This window comes from Astyanax mexicanus, chromosome 22, assembly GCF_023375975.1.
Source record: "Astyanax mexicanus isolate ESR-SI-001 chromosome 22, AstMex3_surface, whole genome shotgun sequence".
NCBI classification, from domain to species: domain Eukaryota; kingdom Metazoa; phylum Chordata; class Actinopteri; order Characiformes; family Acestrorhamphidae; genus Astyanax; species Astyanax mexicanus.
Genome location: NC_064429.1, coordinates 3,183,297 through 3,208,590, shown reverse-complemented (window position 1 = coordinate 3,208,590; position 25,294 = coordinate 3,183,297). Strand labels below are relative to the sequence as shown.

Here is a 25,294-nt window from a genome sequence, read left to right as displayed (position 1 = left end):
GGAATAAAAATCTCTTGATTAGCCTTTATTTGTGTTCAACCCTTACTTAAAATAAAATGCAAAAATGCATACTGAATAATCATGTTAATAATAATTAAAGGGGACATATTACACCAAACCATATTGTAATGTGTCTGCATACCAAAGTACACAGACACATGATTCATAGCTCTGGGATCTGACATTCAAGATAAACGTAACCCAGCATTAATCTATCACAAATTTTCCACATAAACAAACTGCAAAAGTTGAGGTAGCAGTAAACTGCTCTGATAACAGTTACCTTGGTTCTGTCTTCCTCTGCTTGTTTTCAGATGATCTTCTGGAGAACATGAGCTTGATGCTTCTTCCCCATGTTGCTCCTGTGGAGTTGAATAGAAATCTGCTGAGGTCTGACCTTTAAAATCACTCTGCTGAGTATGAGAATTTCATCACATACATATTATTAATCTCTATACATATTTTGTATGTAGGTAAACTGGCAGTTCTATTCATTTACAGTTAAATCAGCATCTTGACAGTCAAACATATCTGCATAACTCTAAAAAAATGTTTTATAAATGAATTAAATGTGAAAAACATCATACACTATCCTGGGACTGAGGGTGGTCGAGGAATTCATATGAGACAGAATAGCTGTGGCTGACCAGGGGAAACTCGTCCAGTGGCAAAGCAGGTCTAGGAACACCCCTCATCTTCAGAACACACACCGTGACCTCCGCCTCCTCACAAACTGCACTCACAAATGGAAGAAGCTTTTGTTTTTATTCTGATAAACAGATAAATATAATACAAACTTTCCTACAGACAAATCAAAATTGATTTTTAATAGAGGTATAAATACGTCTTTGATTACTGCCAATATGTTTTCAAAGGCACACTATGCAACTTTTTTCAGTTAACTTATGTGTTTTATACTGTTTTAGAAGATTGCACCAAAATGGTGCCATTTCTGTTCCCAGGAAATTACATGTATAAATGTTCACACAAAATTACTTTAAAATTCATTTTATTATTAAGCATAGTGTCTTGTACATTGACCTAATTGCAAAAGTAAGATATGCAATTAAAAACATTAACAAAACTACTTAGAACACTGAAACAATAGCATTTGTTACCTGTTCCCACTCTACAACTATAAACTTTAACATGAAATATAATTATTAAAATCTTTCAGAGATGCAATTTTTTTGCATAATATTGAAATATTTCAAATACATATTTTAGTTGTGTCCCTGGGTTTCACTCAGTCCTGTTACTGTAACACATTACCCCATCTGAAACATCTGCAACGTTTTACAAGTCACATCTATAACAGGAAGTGACATCATGAGCTGGTTCTTCTGAAGATCGCGGGAAGACCAAAATTAATTAAGTTTCCTCATTTATTTTTCTGTATATTTGATCTATTCTAGCTATTTTCATGTTTTTGCTAATTCTATGCTAAAATCTCAGTCCTGTTACTTTAATTCCTATTACTCAAAACATAAAAAGTAACAGGAATGAGTGCCAGTGAAGGGAGTTATTTTTTGTTATAAATATCAATCATTTGAACATGCAGTAAAACATTTCTTTAACCCCTTAACGCCTGAATTAATGTAGCTGTATATGAAAAAATGTTTCATGTGTGTTTTACCTTTAAGTAGATAGTAAATATTGTTGAGATTATTAATTTCACTTTTGCACAAAAATAAATAGAAATTTTGGTATGTTGCAAATTTGCAACAACAGGCAATATGGTCTATTTGGGGTAAATTTGGTATGTTGCAAATTTGCTACAGCAGACATAATGGTCCATACTAAGATAACAATAACAGAGTAATATAACAGTGAAAAATCAATGTTTTATTTATGCACCCAACAGCAGGGATTCAATAATAAATAACACCAATTACTGTCACCAACACAATATACACAAATATTACAGGAAACATTTCATTAATTTGAATTCTAGATTCATTTGAATTGTAAATTGTCAAAGGTTCCTAGGTCCGTGGCGAATATGCACTAACAGGCATTGGGGGAATGCAGGCACTATCTTGGCAGGTTGATTGAATCAAACGGTTAGTCGCATATTTGCAACAACAGACGTTAAGGGGTTAAAATAAAGACGTTCTTAAGAGAAAACCAAAGGAATTAGTGGGCTGGCTTTTAAACATGCTTTTTAAATGTCTCATGAGTTTTGGTAACAGGACTGAGAAAAATGTAAACATCTTCGGCTTAGAAAACATGCAAAAAATAAGTAAAGCTGCCTGAGTTTACCCAGTACATGTCTTGAAAAGTTTCATATATGTGTTCTTAAATTCATAGTTGAGTGTTTTAGTATGTTTAAGTGTTACAACAAGCAAATAGCACCCATTCAGTGTAATGGCTTATACAGTTAGCTTACTAGTCTCGCTGGAATCATTGTTGTCTCGGTAATAACTAACACTAGATAATCATTTCCATCATCTACTATTTGGCAAACTTGCTTCATAAGTGAAGTTCTATCCATGTATTTACCTTATTATTTGGTGCAGATTTGGTTTGAAGTGGGTTTAATAATGAGCTGCAGAAATCTGAAACCGGTACAAGATGTAGTCATGCTTGCTGCCATGAAACTCACGAGACTAGTGTGTCTGTCTATACCAGCATTTACTGATGACCCTAGAATGGTAATGGTAATGATAATTTTTTTCCTGATTGTATTTTCTTTTCATTCATGCAGTGCATGAACTCTTTCATCACGTTCACCAGTCTGTTGTGCTCAAAACAATCACACATGGCTCGGGGGAGGAACCGAAGGAACTGGAGCACAACAGTGCACCTTTACTCTCGGCCAGTAAGGGCAAACTCGTGAGAAATCAACCACGGGTTGCCTAGTGTGCCTTTAAAGGGCACTAAACCCCCTGATTTTTGAAGACTCCACCCTCAGCTCAAATTCAAAAAGGCAAAAAATGGGAGGGTTAGTTTGGAAGGGGCACTGGGTGATGTATGGGTTTAGAGGCAGGGCAGGAGGGAGAGCTGATTGACTGAACTGCAGCAGCAGTGTGTCTCTGATTGCGGTAGTGAGATACAGATGGTTGGTTGTCAGCAGGGGAGTGGTATTTTTGATACACTGATCTGCATATTGTAATGTGTCTGTTTACCAATCCTCGCCTATAGCACAGTTGAACCTGAGAGGGCGCTGTAGAGGCAGAAATTACCACAATAACAGTTTTTTAAAGGTTAGGAAATTCAGATTAATATAAATTTAAGATGGACTGGTATATTTCTTTACTTCAAAGGAACACATTTCATCTATTAATGAAAGAATATGATTTAAGGTTTGGTGGCTCTTTAATGTATACAAGCTTAGCTTATTAAATAAATGGATTTGTACTTGAAAATGGGTTTTATGCTTCATACTTTTTTTCTTTAATTTAGCGTAGCTTCCATACCTTTAAATTGAGCGAGGCCATTAAAGCGGTGGCGGTCGTCTGGCGTTACTCGAGTTTCGTCTAGGTACAGCAGGCGTAACAGGCTGTCCAGCACAAAGCCTGGGTAAGAGGGCGTGAGGGTCAGGGGGCTGCCCTCTAGAACTAAACTCTGCAGACGAGGCAGGCCTGAGAGAGCCTCCACTACAACAGCTAGCTCTGTAAATCCAGACCAGCTTAGATCTAGAGACAGCAGCTGTGGCCTACAGGTCACAAAAAAACATGAAATTAATTCATTAAACCAAACTGGGTTTTATATGGCTTCATTTTATAATATCATTTTAACATGTACTAGTTAGGTAACCTTACATTTAAAAACCCATGCAAACCTATTGCTCTAAAAGACTAAGTGGTACAGGTACTGAATTCAGTATTAACCAGTGCTTTTCTGTATAGTACACTTATACTTCAGTTTAATGGGTTATCCTCTTAACTTTTAAGTGACAAAAACATTAACAGCTGCCACATTTTCCAATAATTATTTCCAGTAATAATTCTACATTAGTGCATCAGTGCAATCACCATAGCCCTTAATAAACATAAAGACACTCCCAGCAGCAGGGAATATATTAACCTGCTCTTACAGCCAACAACTTTAAACCCAAGCAATTACACTATAAACAGATCACAAATGTTCACAGGGGGAAGGTAGTGAGGGGAACGACTGCACACTGATGACACTGCTTTAAAGGATGGGAGACTCTGTTTCTTTACTGGTTTAAAGGATGGAAAACGTTATAACTGGATCAATATGCATTAATTACAGCTCCGTTATTTTTCCTTACAAAAGGTAACATCAGTCTTTGTCAGTTGTATATTATTTTTCACAGTTCCTTAAAAACAAAGCAGATCACAATTCATTTAGTATCATATGAAATCATGGACTTAATGAGAATATGTCTGATAACTGAAAAAGACAGTAGATGTACAAACTTCATTAACAAATAAAGCTTCATCTTCTTAATAACAACTAATGTCATCAGTGTTGTTTTAATTTTTTAAAATGAGAGATTTTTTTCCCATGTGATAACAACTACCAGGGACCACAACTTTTTTAATGTATTTAACTGTATTTCATAGTTATGTTTGGATTATTGCAGTAAAACTGTAGAAAAACCTGTTTCACACAATAATAAATAATTAAATAAAAAGATACATTGCTAAATTAATGTTGTTTTAGTTTTAAATATACATTTTTAACATTTTGTTAGGGACACAAAAATTATGTGAGAATGCTGTTTGTGGACTACAGTTCAGCATTCAACACCATCGTTCCCTCGAGGCTCGACATCAAGCTCCGGGATCTGGGTCTGAACAGCACACTGTGCAGCTGGATCCTGAACTTCCTGTCAGACCGACAGCAGGTGGTGAGGATGGGCAACATCACATCCTCCTCACTGACCCTCAACATCGGAGCGCCCCAGGGCTGTGTGCTCAGCCCGCTCCTGTACTCCCTGTACACCCACGACTGCACAGCCAGACACAGCTCCAATGTCATCATCAAATTTGCTGACGACACAACAATTGTTGGCCTGATCTCAAACAACGACGAATCGGCCTACAGAGAGGAGGTTAACATCCTGGAAAACTGGTGCCAGGAGAATAACCTCTCTCTAAACGTCAGCAAGACCAAGGAGCTGATCGTGGACTTCAGGAAGCAGGAGAAAGCATACTCGTCGATCTCCATCAACGGGACTGCGGTGGAGAGGGTCAGCAGCTTCAAGTTTCTGGGTGTTCACATCAGTGAGGATCTGACGTGGACAGAGCACACCACACGGGTGGTGAAGAAGGCACAACAACGCCTGTACTTCCTCAGACGACTGAGGAGGTTTGGTCTGAACCCCAGCATCCTCAGGACTTTCTACACCTGCACTGTGGAAAGCATTCTGACGGGCAGCATCACCACCTGGTATGGGAACTGTACTGCTCTGGAGCGGAAATCCCTGCAGAGGGTTGTGCGCACAGCGCAGTACATCACTGGGGTTGAGCTCCCAAACCTTTTGGATTTATACACCAAACGCTGCCTGAGGAAATCCAAAAAGATCATGAAGGACCCGTTCCATCCAAGCCATTCCCTGTTCTCACAGCTGCCGAGTGGAAGGAGGCTCAGAAGCTTGAAGACCAGAACCAGCCGGTTCCGAGACAGCTTCTTCCCCCAAGCAACCAGGCTGTGGAATAGCCAGTAGAACGGTGTTCTGCCCAACCCACCCCACTGACACCCATACAAACTCTGCACCCTGCACTTTACTTTACACTGCATCTATCAGACTTTTCCATATTATACAGCATTCTGCCCCCTGCACTCCCCACTCAACTCATTCCTTACCTGCACTTACTCATAGCTATACTGTCACATACTGACTACTTCCACACTATCCGCATATCTACATCTGTGCATATCTGTTCTGTGCAATATTTGTCTATAGTGTAAGTTATCATGTTTATTGTAATTAAGTGTATTGTAAATAGTGTTTATACTGTAAGTTATCTGTATGTCCTATTTTTATATATTTTATATTATTTTATTACTCTCTTGTAAATATTATTCTTTACGCATTGGTGGGAATCTGCACCCAAGTTTTTCACTCACATGTACACCTGTACTCTGTGATGTGACAATAAAAATCTTGAATCTTGAATCTTGAATTCTATAGAATGACAGCTAAATATATGATAGTTTAATTTATTGGGTGTATGTGAATCAATTTCTTAATGAATTAAGAAAATTATAGAAACAATATTTCAATCATGTGAACTTTTAGATTTATAGGTATGTACAGCTCTGGAATAAACTAAGAGAACACTTCTTCTGTTTCTGAATCAGTTTGTGTGATTTTACTATTTATAGGTTTTTGTTTGATCAAAATGAACATTGTTGTTTTATTCTATAAACTACAGACATTTCTCCCAAATTCCAAATAAAAATATTCTCATTTAGAGCATTTATTTACAGAAAATGAGAAATGACTGAAATAAAAAAAGATGCAGAGCTTTCAGACCTCAAATAATGCAAAGAAAGCAAGTTCATATTCATAAAGTTTTAAGAGTTCAGAAATCAATATTTGGTGGAATAACCCTGGTTGGTTTTTAATCACAGTTTTAATTTATGCATCTTGGCATCATGTTTTCCTCCACCAGTTTTACACACTGCTTTTGGATAACTTTATACTGATTTACTCCTGGTGCAAAAATTCAAGCAGTTCAGTTTGGTGGTTTGATGGCTTGTGATCATCCATCTTCCTCTTGATTATATTCCAGAGGTTTTCAATTTGGTAAAATCAAAGAAACTCATCATTTTTAGGGGGTCTCTTATTTTTTTTTTGGTTTAGACCCAGTGTTAAGAACAAGAACAAAGCAATGGGAAAATATGTGCATTAAAATGCCAATCCATAGATAGATAATAGCACTGAAACAATTAGTTGACATAATCAATAATGTCAATTATAAAAATCTCCAGTGTTGACAGTGTTGATTGTTTCTATAATTTTGAAGTGATAGAGAAAGATAGGTACAGGAGCTGAGATGGAGAGCATGACACAAATAATTCTGACTAATTGGAAAAATAATTGAACTACCAAAATATTAATAAATTGCAGCCCTAACAGAAAGTGAATCTTTTTTGACAGTAAGGTGAATATTTGTGTAAATTGCCTGTACAATTTTTGATCATATTAAGCCATGTTGGAGACTTTACCAGAGGTCTGCAGTAAATATCTGGAGGTCCTCTGGGTGACTGAGGGTGTTGTTCCCGAGGCCTAGATGCTGAAGATGAGGAGGAGGAGGGTGGGTGCTGAGGCTCTTTAGGCTTGAAATATGATTGGCGTAAAGTTCCAGGACCTTTAAATGTATGACGTGAAAGAGATTAATTCTTTTTATATATCAGTGCAAATATAATAAACACATTTAAATGAGAAATGTATGATAAACTGAATTTATACATGTATATGCATTTTTTATTTATTAAAAAAAACAATCAGTTAGGAAAACTTGTAAAATCATTTGCGACATGTAATAAAAGTGCTCTATGCGCACATTTATATGATAGTATTAATTATTATAATTACAAAAATAAGTCTTACACTCCTGTGTACTCAAACAGCAGCTAGCTGTGGCAGAACAATTGCATGGGTGTACATACACTTTTCAAGTAAGTAATTTAATGCCAGTCCAGTTTGCCCAGTGCACTTTCAAAGCTCTCACTTCCTTGTTTTAAATGTCAGGGCCCTCTGAAACTTACCAATAAAGTTTGAGTGTGTTAATGGTGTAAAAATAATGATTTCTTTGCATAGGTGATGCTATGCCCCTATCACTAGCATTGTAAGCCTGTTGGGAGCATCAGCTAAAAGCACTGTATTCAGGAATGCTGGGGGTGAATGGAGGTGACCTATTCAACAAAAGTTTTTACTTTTACTAAACTTTTATTTCACACCAGAAAATCCATTTCACCCAAGATTTCTCCTTCACTAAACCGGACACCCACTCTGGCTCCTCACCTGCAGTGTCTTTGGAAGGTTCTCTGGAGGAAGTGTAGTGATGTTGTTAGCACTCAGCACCAGCTCTTCCAAACAGCTGAACCTCAGCAGCCCCTCATCAATGACAGAGACCTAGCACAGATAAACAGAGCCTGTACAAATGATTCTACTTCTCATGTAAGACATGTGATATTTTAAAACAGCTTGTGAGAGTGTTCAGAAATATGTAATACACTAATCAGTCAAAAATATTAACACATTCAAAAATACTGTGCCTAGTGTTTTACATAATCCATTCATCCTCTTAAAACCAGTTCACCAGTTCACAGACTGTTCTTGCTTGGAAGCGCTTTTGGTAGGTCCTGAACATTGCGTACCACAAACACCCAACAAGACCTGCCTGGTATCCCGGATATGTTCTCACTGTAAACTGTATGTGAACCATTTGGGACTATTTGGATTTCTGCATAAACTGGTCATTAAATGTGTTCTGATCTTCATCTTCCAGGATTCAGCCAACCTGGAGTCCAATCAATGTGATGAGATTGGACTGCCCTAAAAAACACACACCAGTTTAGAGTTTGCTGTTCTTAAGAAGAATTACTTAATGTGAATAATGCCTCGCACAAAAGAGCTCTCAGAAGACCTACGTTAAAAAATTGTTGACTTGCATGAAACTGAAAAAGGTTACCAAAAGTATCTCTAGCTGTTTAGTGCAGGTAATATTTACTCAAATATATAAGGTGAACTCTACCCAAATAAAGTGAGTGCATAATTTTTAGAACACAAGGTGCACAAAGATTAGTAATATTTAATGGCTTTCCTGAAGTATGTTTTACTGCTGAAAATTAGACAACACATGGATTTTACTCGAAATTCCCCTTTCTGTTGCTTTGGTGTAAATGTGACACAGTTAACTTTGTGTAATATTTACTAACCCTGTAAATCTTTTTTTTTTTACAGTGTAGTTGTTTTCAGCCACCACTATTTAGCTTTTGTCAAAGTCACACAGATTCTGAAACTTGCCATGTGTTTCTGTTTTCTGCCAACTAATCAACTTTACAATCTATTTCCAAGCAAGAGAAAAAAATGAGAGGAAACAATTCATACTCATACACTGTAAAAGGTAATGCATCTTCCCTATTGGTTGCTGACGTCATTTATTTTTAATTTTTAATCTCCCACCACTAACTCATCATTGGTTTGCAGGCTTGCGCAATGGAGCTTCCTTCCCTTGGGTATTTAGTTATACATTGTATAACGGTTGACTGCCTGGTTACAGTATTGTATGTTTAAGGTGCACATTACCATTTTCTTTACTGTGGAGTGTGACATCATGCTGGTTAAGAGCTGAAGTGAAGAGACTCTGAGCTGGATTACTTTTCCCATATATTCTAATGCAGAAATAAATGGTATCAGGAACCAGTGGTTACTGTATATGAAATTTTCATATGCTCAAATTAAAAGTCAATTTAAAGTCGATTGGTTTCCCAAATTCTCACCAGTAAAATCAGCTTATTAAATTTTACAGTATAATACACTGCCCAGCCAATAAAAAAAAAGTCGTCACCAAAAAATAATGATTACACACTGTAATATCTCGCTGGACCGCCTTTAGCTTGGATTGTAGCACACATTTACTGTGGCATTGTTTCAATAAGCTTCTGCAATGTTACAAGATTTATTACAATTTAGTGTTGCATTAATTTTACACCAAGATCTTGCAGCAGCATTGATGATGGTAGAGTCTGACCAACCGCTGCACAAAGCAGCTCTTCTCCATCCAGCACATCCCAAAGATTCTCAATGAGGTTAAGATCTGGACTCTGTGGTGAACTCTCTCTCAATCCATGTGTGAAAATGATAAATGATGATCTCATGCTCCATGAATCACTCTTTTACAATTCCAGACCCATGAATCCTGGAAAAAATCCATTGATGGAATAACCTGGTCTATATTCAGTATATTCAGGTAGTCAGCTGACCTCATTCTTTCAGCACAAACTGTTACTGAACCTAAACCTGCCGATCAACTGCAGCATCAACCCCACATCATTTACTTACTTAAATCCTAATTAATTATTGTGGCCTTAAACCAAGTGAGTTTTATTGTCCACCCCTGTATCTCCCAGAATGCACCCCTCAGTTTTGTGTGTCAGCCAGCCAGTGACTGGCCCTCTTTGCTTTTTAAATCTTGGTGTTTTGTTCTGGGTTTTACCCTTTATTTCTGTCTTTTGTTATCTTAATCCCTTCTGGTCTGGTTTTGACATTTGCTTGTACTCTAACTACAGTTCTTACTGTTTATTAAAGTCACTCCTAATTTTAACTGCAAGCGTCTCACTGCAGTCTGTAGCATCAAACATCACAAGTCCTAATGACTTCACTTGTCTGTAGTTTTAAGTCTAGTTGGGCACTTAAAATGAACCGGTCCCACGGGTAAATTATTAAATTTCACGAAAAGCCCCGCGGGAAGATCAGATGCTGATAGCTCAAACCACACTGAAGATAGTGGCCATTCAAAGGATATTCCTGTTGAATCAGCATTGCTAATTGGGGTCAAAATGCGTCAGGGATGCTTTACGTGCAAATATCAATCCTCTAAATGAACTCAGTGATGAAGAGCTAATGGAGAAACATCGGCCGCCCAAGAGGGAAATAATGACACTAGCTGATTTAACTAGGTGACGAGAATAAAAAAAAACAGACGCCTTAAATGTTTTTCACCTGTTGTGTGGAGCTTGCCTGCTTTTGCAGTCTTAGGGCCCTATTATACACCCTGCACAAGGCACTTTGTGATACCAAAGACACAGCGACACGCCCTAAATCCAGCTGCACAATGCACAATTAACCAGTGCACTGTAGATCACTAAAATCTATTTTAGTTGTTTGTTTATTGTTTCGGGTAAATGCATTATATCTACTGAGAATCTCTGAAAGATGAGGCAAGAGGAAAACAAACAACAGGAGTGCAGAGCAGTGAACTACAGTGTTACTACCTTATTTATCTATTAACTGTAGTGAAGAAACTGTAGTGAACTGTTGGTGACTGTTGGTTGATAGAGCTGATCTTGTAGCGTTTCACAAGGTTTTACTGTAGGACTAATGAAACTGATGATAATAATGATAAAACTCTACAGCAGGGGTGTCCAAACTACGGCCCGTGGGGCATTTGCGGCCCTTTTATTTTTTTGGAGCGGCCCGCGAGGTATTTTAGAAATAGAATGAATGTTGGCCCGCTGTTAAGCAGGTTTTTATAATGTGAGATTCAAAGTTTGAACGCTAGGTGTCAGAAACGGGCCAAAGAGTCTAAAAGCGGAGAGAGTGCGCATTTATAGCGTAGAAAAACGGGCCAAAGAGTCTAAAAGTTGCCGTAATTAAGGAGTTTAATATTGAGAGACATCATGAAATGAAACATCAATTTGAAAAATCTTAGTTTATACAACACTGTCAAAGATAAAGATAGTAAGTCAAGTAAAATGGTGTGTAAATGAAATAATAAGGGAAAAAAGTATTATTTAAAGTGGTATATTTCATTATTTGTTTTATTACAGAGTCTGTGGCCCGTGACTTCAAATATATTTCTCCTTCTGGCCCCCAACAAAAAAAGTTTGGACACCCCTGCTCTACAGGTTTTCACAGGTAAATCACTATAAACACAAATAAATGTAATGTTAGGAAAATTACAGGTGGAATCTTTAGGGATTTCAGTCCTTATCATTTTATTATTTTAAATACACTAGAGGTCATCTAGTGTACCACCTTGGGATGCCTCACAAACCACCAGTGGCACCTGTACCACACTTTGAGAACTACAGGTCTAAGCAGTTACAAGCATGCCACAATTGTTAAGCTGCAATAGAACTATTGCTTAATTCCTTTAACTAAAATGTTTATTTGCATTGTTTTTATTTGAGTTAAGTTGAGTTGAAGTAGTTGAGCTGACAAACTATATACCCATATTTTAGTCCAGTCAAAAAAAAGGAAATAAAAATAAAATAATACATTTGTGTTTAACAGTCATTAAAGCAATAGTGGAAATATAAATGCTGAACTTTTACCACCAGCACTGTGCACACACACACACACACACACACACACACACACACACACACACATACTCACAGAGATATGATCAGTAATCTTGATAAAAATCAGTGTTCTGCGCCCAAAAGACGCAGTTGGGGTGAAAGTTGTAATAAAGGAAAGTTTACGAATAAAACAACCATAAAAGCAGTCTGGACTGGTTCATTCATCCACTGTGGGCAAACTCTGGAGTTTCCCATCTGACATTTTTTTGCTTTTTGAAAACCCTCTAATGTGGCTGGATTAAAACAATTCTGTAAAGAAAAGCTTGATTGCAGTTGTTGCTGCCAAGAGCGGCACAACCAAGTTACTAGGTTTAGAGTCAAATACTTTTTCACACAGGAACAGATTGATTTGGATAGATATTTTTTTGACAGCTAATCAAACACACTATTTAAAAAAGCATTTATAACAGCTTCATAAATTGTAAGTGCTTATGTTAACATACAGTAAACAGGGGCTTCTCTATGCAACAGGCTGATGATCTGAAATAAAAGTAATCCGTGCGAAGAAATCAAGACTCGGAAAATGGCCAGCTTTTGGCTTATGCATTGTAAAATATTATTTGAAAATGGCAGATCAAAGAAAAATGTGAAGGTCAAGGTAAAAGCTGGAAGACTGGGAGAACAGTTCATGTGCTGGTAAGACAGGCAAACCCAAACCTTTATATGACTGCCAAGAATATGCATGAATTAGATGCACAACAAAGGAGACTTTATCTTAAGTCTCCTGCTGCTCAAATTTGTCTCCTGAGATAAACAGCTCAGAAAATAGTGTTCTGTTTTTATTGTATGTTGTTCCAATACATACAAAGGGAATTAACCTGTGCATAGAAAAATATTTGTGATTGAAAAAAAATCTGGGAGAAATGCTTCATTTTCTGGAAACATTTTAGGGGTGCTTTTGGCTTTTAGTGCATAGCTATTAACTCTAATGTCACAATCATAAAAGGTACGTTAGAAGACAAAATTAAATGCATTTTATAAAAACGCCACTTTAACTGTAAAAGCACCTGTTGCTACCAACAGAATTAGCAATACTGCATGAACGAAAGGGAAAAACAATGAAAACATCTTATAAAAAGATACCCTCTGCAAAGGTGAGAAGGACAAATTCCAAATATAAGAATATTAATTTATATATACGTAGATTTGTGTATCTTTACTAAAGTATTTCTATTTTGGTTGACTTGTTACTGTACTCTTTTGCTACATTTCACATTTAAATCTCTCACGTTTAATCTCTCACGCTTTTTTCCTCTACATTATATAAAAAATATATAAAATCTTTAAAATCATTATATAAAAGTAAAATCTGCATAAAAAGTACATTTTAAAAGAGAAGAAGCATAAAGCAAGCACACCAAGCAGGGTGGAGAATTCAGTTTGTTTTGAACATGTTTGGACTCACAGTAGACATACAGTAACTACCCAGCGTACGGTTCAGTGCCATTGTGTTAAAAGTGTAAAATTGAGGCACTACTTTTACTAACATTCTAAATGACAGAATACATGGAATATATGAATGCAATATAATAAAACTAGTGAACCTGGCTTTAAAGCAAGTGTTTTTATTAACTTATAGGGGGCATATTATACCTCTTCTTACATAAGTTAGAATAGGTCAATGGGCTATACAAAACATGTTCATGAGGTGAAAATCACTCTCACATAAAGGGCCTTATCGTGCAAGGCACGTCACAATGCTCGTTTCTGTCTTACACCCCTTCAACTGTCTATTTTCATGCCTTGACATTAGAATAGCGTGAGAGTTTAGGAATATATCTGGTCTGAAGGTGAGGTGTGTTCAGGTAAATTTCTGTTGTGCTTCTATCTTTGAGGCAGGAAATAAAGTTGTGCTCTTAAATGAGCTGCTGGTGTATCTTCAGAGCTAAGACATGAAACATTTTGTATGTAGAAATTCCAATAATCCTCGGCGATGATTCGGTGAGGGGTATATATAGTGCATGTAACAGGTGAAATCAATATTCAGGTGATTTAATTCCTGGTAGTGCTGTGTGCAGAGTCATGTGATTGTGAACAGGAGTAATGTCAGTGTGTGGTTCTTTGTGGTTATATATATATGTATATACATATATATGTATAGGTTTAATGTTTAATGGTTTAATGACTTATGGAATAACTTTGACTACTGGCAAAATTTATTCTGCTCATTAATGTGACTTTCCATGACACCTCAAATCATCTTAAACATGATTTAATTGAACTAATCATCTGCTCATCTGCAATTATCTGCAAATTCTGCTATTCTGGTTAGTTAGACACAGAGTGACAGCATTAGTGGTTAGTATAATCCATGAGTACGTCTTATCTCTATCTCACCAGGCTTTAGCACGATAATACTCTACCCTCCTTTCTAATGAATGACTGAGAATCATTTGGATTTGACCAAGATCAAAGAGACTGGGGAAATGAGTGAGTGAGTGGGTTTTTCCTATTGATTCAACATCAAACAGTTAAATTTCTTTTTAGAACGCTGTGTTGGTATGCATGCCTGTGGTTTTTATACTGAAGCTGAAACCACAAAGTGATGCACTGATGAGTACGTCCACATTAACACAAGGTACGCTAATGCTAACTTTAGCACAGGTAACCTGCTATTTATTCAGTGAACATTAATAGAGAAGACTCTGTCACCATTATTTAATGTAGCTGATTCTGAAACAAATAGTTTGTTGAAACCTAAAACAAGGTTACATCTTTGCCACTTCCTGTGTACTATCTTCACTGATGCTTTCCATCAGCGTAGACACTTCCTCAAACTTCCTCTGGCCGTCACCTCTGACCTGGCACTAGGGTTATATTAATGTACATGAGGCAATAGGGATCATTGCTTTTACTGTATACACTATAGAGACAAAAGTATGTGGACACCCCTTCTTTTTTTAGATAAAAATAAAGCAAGTGAGTTTGAATGTGTCACAGTCTAAGCCAGATTATGAAATTTCTGCCCTGCTAGAGCTGCCCTAGTCAATTGCAAGTACTATTATTGCGAAACAGAAGCATCTATTACCAGTTACTTAGTAACGTGTTACTCTAATCTGATCCTATTTCTCAGTAATGAGTAATCTAATGGGTTACTATTTCTAATCCAGTTATCAGATTAAAGTTACTTATCTAAATCACTGTGCATTACTTCTTTGTCATTTTCCTTAGTAAAAGTTATAGTAGCATTCGTCTGGATACTTGGAAAGGATGGATGAGAGACGTTTACAGTCGTGGCTTTATTGCTGGAATTGTCGGCCGCAACCACGCCAAAATAACAACAGGCTAGCGAGCTAACAAGATAACAGGCTAAAGCTAGCACTCAAGCTCAACACCCACACACACCCTCTTTCTCCACCACACACACACACAGACCCCGTGTTCTCAGTACATTATGTGTTTTAAATAACTATGCTATCACTGTATATGACAGACCTGGGCATTGATCGGCCCTTTGGATTACGATTACCAGGCCTTCGCATATCCACCTCAGAAACTGAACTGGCCCAAAATAGACTAGATTTCTCTCACTGAGCAAAAAACAAGTACTGAAAACTGAAAATGAGGTTTTTAGCATCAGTACTTTGAATGAAGTGAAGTGAATTTAATGCTGTTTTACTGCAAAACTGTTTATTTTACTATACCCAATTTTTACTCTACTTTCACAGTAACAGCTTATTAAAACCATGTAATTATTTTTTATAGAGAAAAAACTCTCCAAAACAGCCTTAGGTTAGGTATATTACAAAAACCCTGCATGTAGGCCTGTCACGATAACAGCATTTTCAAGACGATATACTGTCCCAGAAATTATTGCTAGGTTACTGGTTTCACACAGGCATAAATGTAAACGCATCAAAATGCGCACCAATAAACACGCAAGCAGGCTGTGTCCTCTGATTGGTCAGAGCGTGGTCTGGCATGGAAGTAAATATACATATACAAAAAAAAGTAAATATAGCCAGAGGATTCTGTGTTCCAGCACATATATGTGTTTTTACACTGAACGCTGAAACGTTGCGCTTTTAAACACAGTGTTTCTACGTGCAGCGCAGATTTAAACATAGTAAACAGAGTCACGCGGCTGTGAGCAGTGAATGCAGCAGACAGCGCGTGCATGGACACAGTGTTTGTTCACAGTTGTGGTAATTAGCGTTATCTGGCTAATATATCAGTTTAGACTGTGTCTTATCAGCCGTTTAGCGCAAATAAATGGCTTATATTTAATAGCTGGGTCAGATCAAAACCGGATCACGTTCTCACCAAAGCGAACCGCTCCATCTCCTCTAGCTCTCGGTCCGGTTCTTTTGATCCACATCGAGTACGATTACTGTTTTTACACTTGCTCAATCGAACCGCACTAAAGTTACAAACGGACCAGAGTTCGTTTTAACCGGAACAAATAGTTCTGGTGTGAAAACGCCCAAGACAATGTGTCTTAAAGATAAAAAAATAACAGCACAATAATAATAGCACAATACTATCACACCAGTTAAACTAACTTTTTATTATTAAGAGCAGACATTGGGCTTCTAATAAAAAAATATTTGAATATCCTAAATAACTAAAACAAATAAAGTACAACAGCCCTGGCTTCTGAAAAACTGCACTAAATATTAAACAGACCCTTAAAAAATAAAGTAACAACATATAGATAAAAGATGTATGATCACACAGATAGCTCAGCAGGCCAGAGCTCTTGCTATAAATGTATTTTTTAATGTAAGAAACAGCAGCATGTATAGCGTGTGGGGTTTGAGGCAGGATCTCTGGGGGAAAACTTTTTATATTCAGTTTTCAGCTGGATTAACTGAGCTGGATGGTTGTACTTTAAATAAGATCTCTGGTTAGTAGTATTGCCAGCTTTTGTTTTCACTGTTGTGAAACAAAGTAAACATACCGGCTGATTCACGCTGATGGTTTTACTCGCTCATTTGGCTTAAAGCCAAAATACTGCCAAAATACTCCCAAAATACTCCCACACCGGAACTGAGGAATACGGCTGTAAAACACAGCCCATCCCAGAAAGGACTTCTCTAAACGTACATCTGTTTAGTTTTGAGAAAGTCCAATTAGCCTCGAATACGTTCGCTAGCTAACACTCTCGGCTGTGTGTGTGTGTGTCTGTGTGTGTGTGTGTGTGTGTGTGTGTGTGTAGCAGTACCGTCACCGCTCACTCTCACTGCTGCATAAACTCTGCGTGCACTCAGTTTCTTACTGATAGATATCGCTGTCTGACAGATTCGCCGAGAGACGGTGAAAGGAGACGTGGGTCTCTGCAGCTCAGAGTAGTGGGCGTGTCGAAAGGTGTGGGCGTGTCGAAAGGTGGTTGACTATTGGTCTGTTGGAGCTGGCGTTTCAGCAGTTTGGAGTCGGCAGCCATGCACCCCCAGTGGATTTATTTACACTGAGGAAGAGTTTAATAAATCTATAATAATCACAATTTACACACGGTTTGATTTGTTACAAACAGCAGAGATGTAGTAATGATTCAGGATGCTGTCACACATTACAAATACGTGCTGAATCAGTGGCGATTGCTCTAAGACTGCAAGAGAAGCTCAGCTTCCCCTAAAATGTAAAAAACAAATGTTTAAATATATACTGTTGTGTGTACATGTCACTGATTAAATATGCGCTACACCGCGCTGAACTTAGTTCAGAATCAGCTTCTTATCACTGGTAACGCCGCGGCTTTCCTCTCACTCATTCCCGCAGCTTCACAGCGCTGCTGTAAACAGTGCACAGACTTCAATAGCGGAGCAAAGCGCGCGGCCAAACGAGACGAGTCATTGGATAAACGCTGGGCTTTGTCCCGCCCATCGGACGCTCAGCGTCTCTGGGGGTCTATGGGGCAGTGGGCTGGCCTCGGCCGGCCCGGACGCTCAGCTTCTGCATGATGATTGGATGATCAGAGGCAGAGTCCCTTTTTGATTGAAATGAGCGAATCAGCGATCTTTTAGTGTAAAAATCCGTGATGGGAGCATTTTAATTCTGTTCTGAGTTCGGAGACTTTCCTAATCCTTATAGCGGCATTTTCTTTATTAAAAACTACTAGCAACAAATCCAGCTTCTATTTCTGGTGCTTTTCTGTAGCTGCTTGTGTTTGGAGACTGACTTCTACCACTCTTTCTGACTTCTATCACTCTTTCTGACTTCTATCACTCTTTCTGACTTCTATCACTCTTTCTGATCACTCTTTTCGCAGTTTCTGTCCAGCGGGTGCTGCTCAGCCCCTCCACCGTCAGAGAGCACTCACAGACGGACACACTTCACACTAGCCTCGCTCCAGTGCAAGCTGCACATAATGTCAGACAGTTTAATGTTGTGGACGGATTTTGGAGAAGCCATTTGATAGTCTTCCTTACGAAGAAAAACTTAGAGTTAAACAGCAGAGCAGATCAACTGCTCAGATTAATTTGGTGTAAAAGGTGGGGAAAAGTAACAGGTATTTTCAGCTGTTCTGGTTTGATAAAGTGAGCTGGCTGACTGGAAGTGCTGTAACAAATAAAATGTACTGATGGCCATTCCTCCTGATGAAACTATCTCAGGACATTAATGATCAGGGGCCAGTAGTAAGTATTGTGTTATTCAAGGAAATTAAAACTGTCCAAAAAGGAAATACATTTACCTGCATTTTTTTCCTTTACCAACTTTAAAGATTTTGCGTAATGTTTTTTTTTTACTGATCATTTTATGTTTATTCATGTCATAGCATCTTTTTTATGTAATTGTTCAGTGTAAAGAATGGGTACCTTTTGGTTGTGGAGTGAAAACTTGAAAATAATGCCTTTTGTTTAAAAAAAAAAAAATCTCATGGAGAGTAGAATTTACGTATAAATAAAACTACATATGTTAAGATGTAGGCCGAAATTGAGCTTCCCCTCCTTGAAAGACCAGCATCCGCCACTGGTGCTGAAATACTTTATATTATGCTCTTTAACAAAGACATACATATGGTATGGCATATTAATAAGTGCATAAATGAATTAATTATATATATATATATATGAGTGTGTGTGTGTCTATGTACATAAAAATTTCAGCTCATATTTGTAACGTGTGACAGCATCCTGAATCATTACTACATCTCTGCTGTTTGTAACAAACCAAACCGTGTGTAAATCGGGTAAAATTGGTGGAGTTGTGATTATTATAAGTATTTTTAATCATTTTCAGGAGTAAAGTTTTGATACGCCCACTCTATTGCGTACACCATATTTCGACACCCCCACACCTTTCCACATGCCAACTTTCGACACATCCACTACTCCCGTCTGCAGAGACCTATACTTGGGTGAAAGGTAAAAAATTAGCCGATTAAAAAAATGATTGTACGATAAGTCAATAACATAGTTATCGCGACAGGCCTACCTGCATGATGACACATTACCAGTTCTGTCTGCTAAAATTAACGTGGCGTCTGGCCTCACTGTCTCTACTGGTAATGGTGATAAAGCACTGATCTGTCCATCTTTACAGAACAAGCTTCAGCAGTATTAATCAACAAATCATCCTTCATATCTTTCTTTACCAGACCATTTAAACAGTCACACAAAGGTCAAACTACAGCACAGATCATTGATTCACACTGGGGGAATTTTACCACTGCCCAGCACTTTCTCACCACCAGTCAGCTTTCTTTAAAGCAATGCCAAATCCTGATGTACATCTATCTATATATATAGGTTTTTCCAACCCTGTTTAACAGACAGATATTGTTTATTGAGTCACTGATGTATTCTGTCTGATGCCTGGGGTGATATTATCTTATTTTAAGAGGTATGAGAAAAAGAGATATATTTAAATCACAAACAGAGGAAACTATAAACCTGTAAGCAAAAATAATAACATATTTATCTGATAAATATCTGATAAATAATAATAATGTTTATCTGAGCTGTTGAAATACAATTGCAAGGAAAAGTACCTTTGGGATTACTTGCATTTCTGCATAAACTGGTCATTAAATGTGTTCTGATCTTCATCTAACAATAGACAAACACAGTCTGCTTAAACTAATACCACAGAAAAAAATTCTTGAACACAACATAACATTAACATTCACAGTGCAGGGTGGAAAAAGTATGTGAACCTTTGGATTTAATAACTGGTTGATCCTCCTTTAGCAGCAAAAACCTCAACCAATCGTTTCCTGTAGCTGAAGATCAGACCTGCAGAACAGTCAGGAGGAATTTTGGATCATTCCTCTTCACTAAACTATTTTAGTTCAGCTATAATATTCTTGGGATATCTGGTGTGAATCGCTCTCTTGAGGTCATGATGCCACAACAGCGTCTCAATTGGGAGGAGGTCAGGACTCTCCAGAAGGCTCAGTATTTTCTTCTGTTGAAGTCGTTCGGTTGTTGATTTACTTCTATGTTTTGGGTCGTTGTCCTGTTGCATCGTCCATCCTCTGTTGAGCTTCAGTTGGTGATCAGATGGTATTAAGTTTTCCTGTTAACTTGGGAATTCATTGTTTCGTTGATGATGGCAATCCATCCAGTCCCTGAAGCAGCAAAGTAGCACCAAACCATGATGCCCCCTCCACCATGTTTCACAGTTGGGATGAGGTTTTGATGATGGTGTGCTGTGCCTTTTTTCTCCACACATAGCGTTGTGTATTCCTCCAAACAACTCAATTTTGGTTTCATCTGTCCACAGTTCATTTAGCCAGTACTGCTGTGTGGAACATCCAGGTGCTCAATTGCAAACTTTAAATGTGCAGCAATGTTTTTTTGCAGTGGCTTCCTCCGTGGTTTCCTAATACGAACTCTATTTTTCTTTAATGTTTTCCTTATTGTAGATTTGTCAACAGAAATGTTAGCATGTGCCAGATATTTCTGTAAGTCTTAAACTGACATGCTAGTATTCTTCCTCACCTCATTGATCATTCTGCTCTGTGCTCTTGCAGTCATCTTTACAGGATGACCACGCCTAGAGAGAGTAGCAACAATGCTGAACTTTTTCCATTTGTAGACCATCTGTCTTACCTGTCTTTTACTTTTGTAACTCTTTCCAGCTTCATGCAAGTCAGCAATTCTTCTGAGAGCTTTTTTGTGTGAGGCATAATTCACATCAAGCAATGCTTCTTAAGAACAGCAAACTCAAAACTGGTGTGTTTTTATAGGGCAGGGCAGCTTTAACCAACACATCCAATCTCATCACATCACATCCTCTTAGAAAAGTTATTAGCCTAGGGGTTTACATACTTTTCCCCCCTCACTGTGAATGTTAACTTGTTGTGTTCAATAAAAGCCTGCAAACATGTAATTTGTAGTGTGGTATTAGTTTAAACTGTGTTTGTCTATTGTTGTGATTTAGATGAAGATCAGAACACATTTAATGACCAATTTATGAAGAAATCCAAGTAATTCCAAAGAGTTTACATATTTTTTCTTGCAACTGTATATACTTAATCTCCTTATATCACTTTTTAAAATTACCATCCTGCTGTGTTCTGCATAATGTACAAAAAAATGCTGAGCCGTCCCAGCTAATCTAGATTTTGATTGATGATTGCGAGATGAGATAAAGCCACTAATGACAGAAGCTTTGGTTACAAATACTGGCCAGTGTCTGAAAAAGAGTCTTCTCCAGCACATCCCATAAATTCTCAATGAGGTTAAGATCTGGACTCTGTGGTGAACTCTCTCTCAATCCATGTGTGAAAATGATGACCTCATGCTCCCTGAATCACTCTTCACAATTCCAGCCCCATGAATCCTGACACTGTTATCTTGGAATATACCCGTGTCATCAGGGAAGAGAAAATGTATTGATGGAATAACCTGGTCTATATTCAGTATATACACATACTGTTGCTGAACCTACACCTGCAGACCAACCACATCATTTACTTACTTAAATACTTAATACTTAAATACTTAAGTAGCCAGACAGTGTATTTTCCTATCAAGTATGCTTATTGTTTTTAATGTAAAAGCTTTGAATTTTGAGTCTAAACTAAAAGATAGAAAAGTAAAACAAATGAACTCGATAAATAAATAAATAAATAAAACTCACCCTCTTGTCTACAATGCGCAGAACTGTGAAGAATGAATAAATGAAGTTGTCTTTAAGAATTTCTGGAGTCTTCACTGCCAGTTCTCTCAAGGCTAAGGCCTGAGGACTCCAGGAATATTCCTCTCTCCAGGGTGACAGTGGGCTTCTCAGCAGCTCCAGCAGAGCATCTTCCTCCTCCAAAGCCGCATCATCACACTCACCATCATCATCCTGCTCCTCACATTCTCGCAGCCTTGGCTTACACTGTTTAAAAACAATTGTATTGAGTGAAAACAATGATTGATTGATTGAACATCTACCTACTTCTGCCACGTCTGAGTCAATAAAATAGTAAATGATCATTTAACTGTAGAGTACTGCAGACGAAGACCTGGGTCGTTATCAGAATCCTGCGTCTTTTGGCCCAGAAACTTTCCAAAAAAATATTCTTTTAATGTAAATTTCAAGATTTTCTGCATAATTTTGTAGTTAAACTTGATCTGAGCTTTAATCAAGTCAAGGAAATTGACAAATATAATATAGCTAAAATAATGATAATAATAATACAAAAATATTATGATCGATCATTCATGTGTTTATGGAAATAAACCATAAAAACCTCACAGTGATAGTAGTCGAGTAAATGAAAAGTAAATGATCCCTTGTGTTAATGACCTCAAAAAAGCTCATTGGAGTCAAGTGTTAGCATACCTGAATTCTTGCAAGTTTAAAGGTGTAGACTAAAGTAAACCTGATTGGTTATTACAATTATTTTGGATTTGTTCCACACAAAAAACATACAGCTCTGGAAAAAAATAAGAGAGCACTTAAAAGGGTGAGTTACTTTGGTTTTTCCAATTTAAAAATCTATAATATAATCAGGAAGATGGATGATCACAAGCCATCAAACCAAACTGAACTGCTTGAATTTTTACAGCAGTAGTGGCATTAATTTATCCAAAAGCAGTGTGTAAGACTGGTAGAGGAGAACATGTCAAGATGCATAAAAAACAGGATTATTCCACCAAATGTTTATTTTAGAACTCTTAAAACTTTATGAATATGAACTTGTTTTATTCACATTATTTGAGGTTCTGCGTATTTTTTTTATTTGAGCAATTTCTCATCTTCTCCAAATAAATGCTCTAAATAGCAATATTATTATTTGGAATTTGGGAGAAATGTTGTCTGTAGTTTCTAGAATGAAACAACAATGTTCATTTTACTCAAATATAAACCTATAAATAGCGAAATCAGAGAAGCTGATTCAGAAACTAAGGTGTTTTTTTTTTTTATTTTTTCCAGAGCTGTATGTGTACGTGAGCAAAGGCGTGATAGAAAGAGCTTTCAGAGGATCTATAACTAAAAACTATAGATGTACAAGAAGCTGGAAAAGCTTTCAAAGTGATTCTGAAGACTTTAGAAAGTAATCAGTCTACAATGAGGCAAACAAGCTACCAATTTGATCATTTTGAGATTTTGGCTACGGACAAAATCAACCCAAGAGCTCAACAACGACTCATCAATAAAAATAATTAAAAAAAAAAACAAGTGACATACAGACATTTGAAGGTGTCACTGGAACAGCTAACATCTGTGTTCATGAGTCTGTTTTCTATAAATCCTTGAATAAGCATTGAAGCATTGAAACTCTGTAATAGTTCTGGCAAAATGCCACATCTGATATAAAAAAAGGCCCTGCACACCATTGTATGATGAATTGGGCTGCTTGCTTACAATCATTAAGGCAAAGATGATTTCCCAAAGGTGTGAAAAAATTCTACAGGATAATATGAGAGTTTCAGTACATCAGCTGTAATTTTGTAGATGTTGGGTGATGCAACAGGACAATGACCCAAAACAATAGAGTAGCAGAATAGCTTAAGAAAAACACAATCCTCCTTTTTGGGGCTATGAAGTGATTTAAAGAGAACTAAAGCAGCTCTACAGAAAGAATGGGTTCAAATTCCTCCTGGTCTGATCCCAGTTAAAGGAAGTGCATGGTTAAGGTAATTGCTGCCGGAGGGGTCAACCAGCTATTGATCCAAAGGGGTTCACTTACTTTTTTCTACTATCACTTTGACTTTCAGTGTTCTAAGTAGTTTTAGTTAATGTTTTTATTACATATCTTACTTGTGATATTAGGTTGATATACAAGACACCATGCTTCATAATAAAATGCATTTTAAAGTTATTTGTACGTTAATACATTTATACATTTGTTGGAATGATAAAACTTTAAGAAAACATATTATTTAACATTTAGCTCAGCACTGCAGATAAGGCAATAAGCCCCCCCCCCCCCCCACATCAAATACATAGATCAGTATGAAATTTAATGGTTAATTTAATGGTTAATATTATCTATGTTTAGTAATGTGTTTATGTGAAGAGTAAATGTTAAAAAGTGTGTAAAGAATGCTGCACATTTTGGTGATACTGATCCTCACACACACACCCTGAGGTTCAGCTGATAAAGTATCACTCACCCAGCTGCCCCTGCCACACGGATAACTGTCCAAACACAGCCTGCCAATCAGATCATCTATAGCCTGAGTGAGACCAGCCATCAATATCATCAGCCTGAAGATTAATTATTAATATACTGAGAGATTAAATCATCCCTGACTGACCAACAACCAGTTAAACCCAGTCCCACCAGTTTACCACCAGTCTCACACACTCCTCCATTACTCTGTTTAGTATGGTTGCCTGGCAACACAGACAGTGCACTCACTGGAGCTGTGTGCTGGAATGTGGAACTGCATTACACCCAGTAATACTAATGATACACATAATACTAATAATAATGATAATACTCAAAATACTGATAATACTAATGATACACATAATACTAATAATAATGATAATACTCAAAATACTGATAATATTAATAATACTCATAATATTATTACTAATAATGTTAATAATACGAATAATGCACATAATACTGATATTACTCATAATACTAATAAAATACTAATATAAATAATACTGATAACAATTATATTATTAATAATACTCATAATACTTATAATACTAATAATACACATAATACAAATAATACTGATCATTTTAATAATACTTATATTAATACTCATAATACTCACAATACTCATAATACTAATAATACTCATAATACTGACAATACTCAAAATACTGATAATATTATTAATAATACTCATAATATTATTACTAATAATGTAAATAATACTAATAATGCACATAATACTGATAATACTCATAATACTAATAAAATACTAATATTCACAAT

General features: G+C 37.0%; 1 protein-coding gene across 2 annotated transcripts in view; it reads right to left on the bottom strand.

Moving 5' to 3' along the window:
* The window catches only part of LOC103047548 (leucine-rich repeat-containing protein 43), a 34,640-nt gene that overhangs the window by 5,924 nt on the left and 3,422 nt on the right, over positions 1–25,294 (bottom strand). The window contains exons 1-7 of one of the 2 annotated variants that reach the window (XM_049470753.1): positions 24,510–24,738; positions 22,042–22,284; positions 7,949–8,059; positions 7,150–7,292; positions 3,420–3,658; positions 588–733; positions 284–362 (exon numbers count right to left, since the gene is read on the bottom strand). In XM_049470753.1, coding sequence (XP_049326710.1) covers positions 284–362; positions 588–733; positions 3,420–3,658; positions 7,150–7,292; positions 7,949–8,059; positions 22,042–22,284; positions 24,510–24,599 — 1,051 coding nt within the window. In that variant the 5' untranslated portion in view covers positions 24,600–24,738. Of the gene's footprint in view, positions 1–283; positions 363–587; positions 734–3,419; positions 3,659–7,149; positions 7,293–7,948; positions 8,060–22,041; positions 22,285–24,509; positions 24,739–25,294 lie in introns of those variants that run through there. The other variant, XM_022666888.2, reaches the window with a different exon arrangement.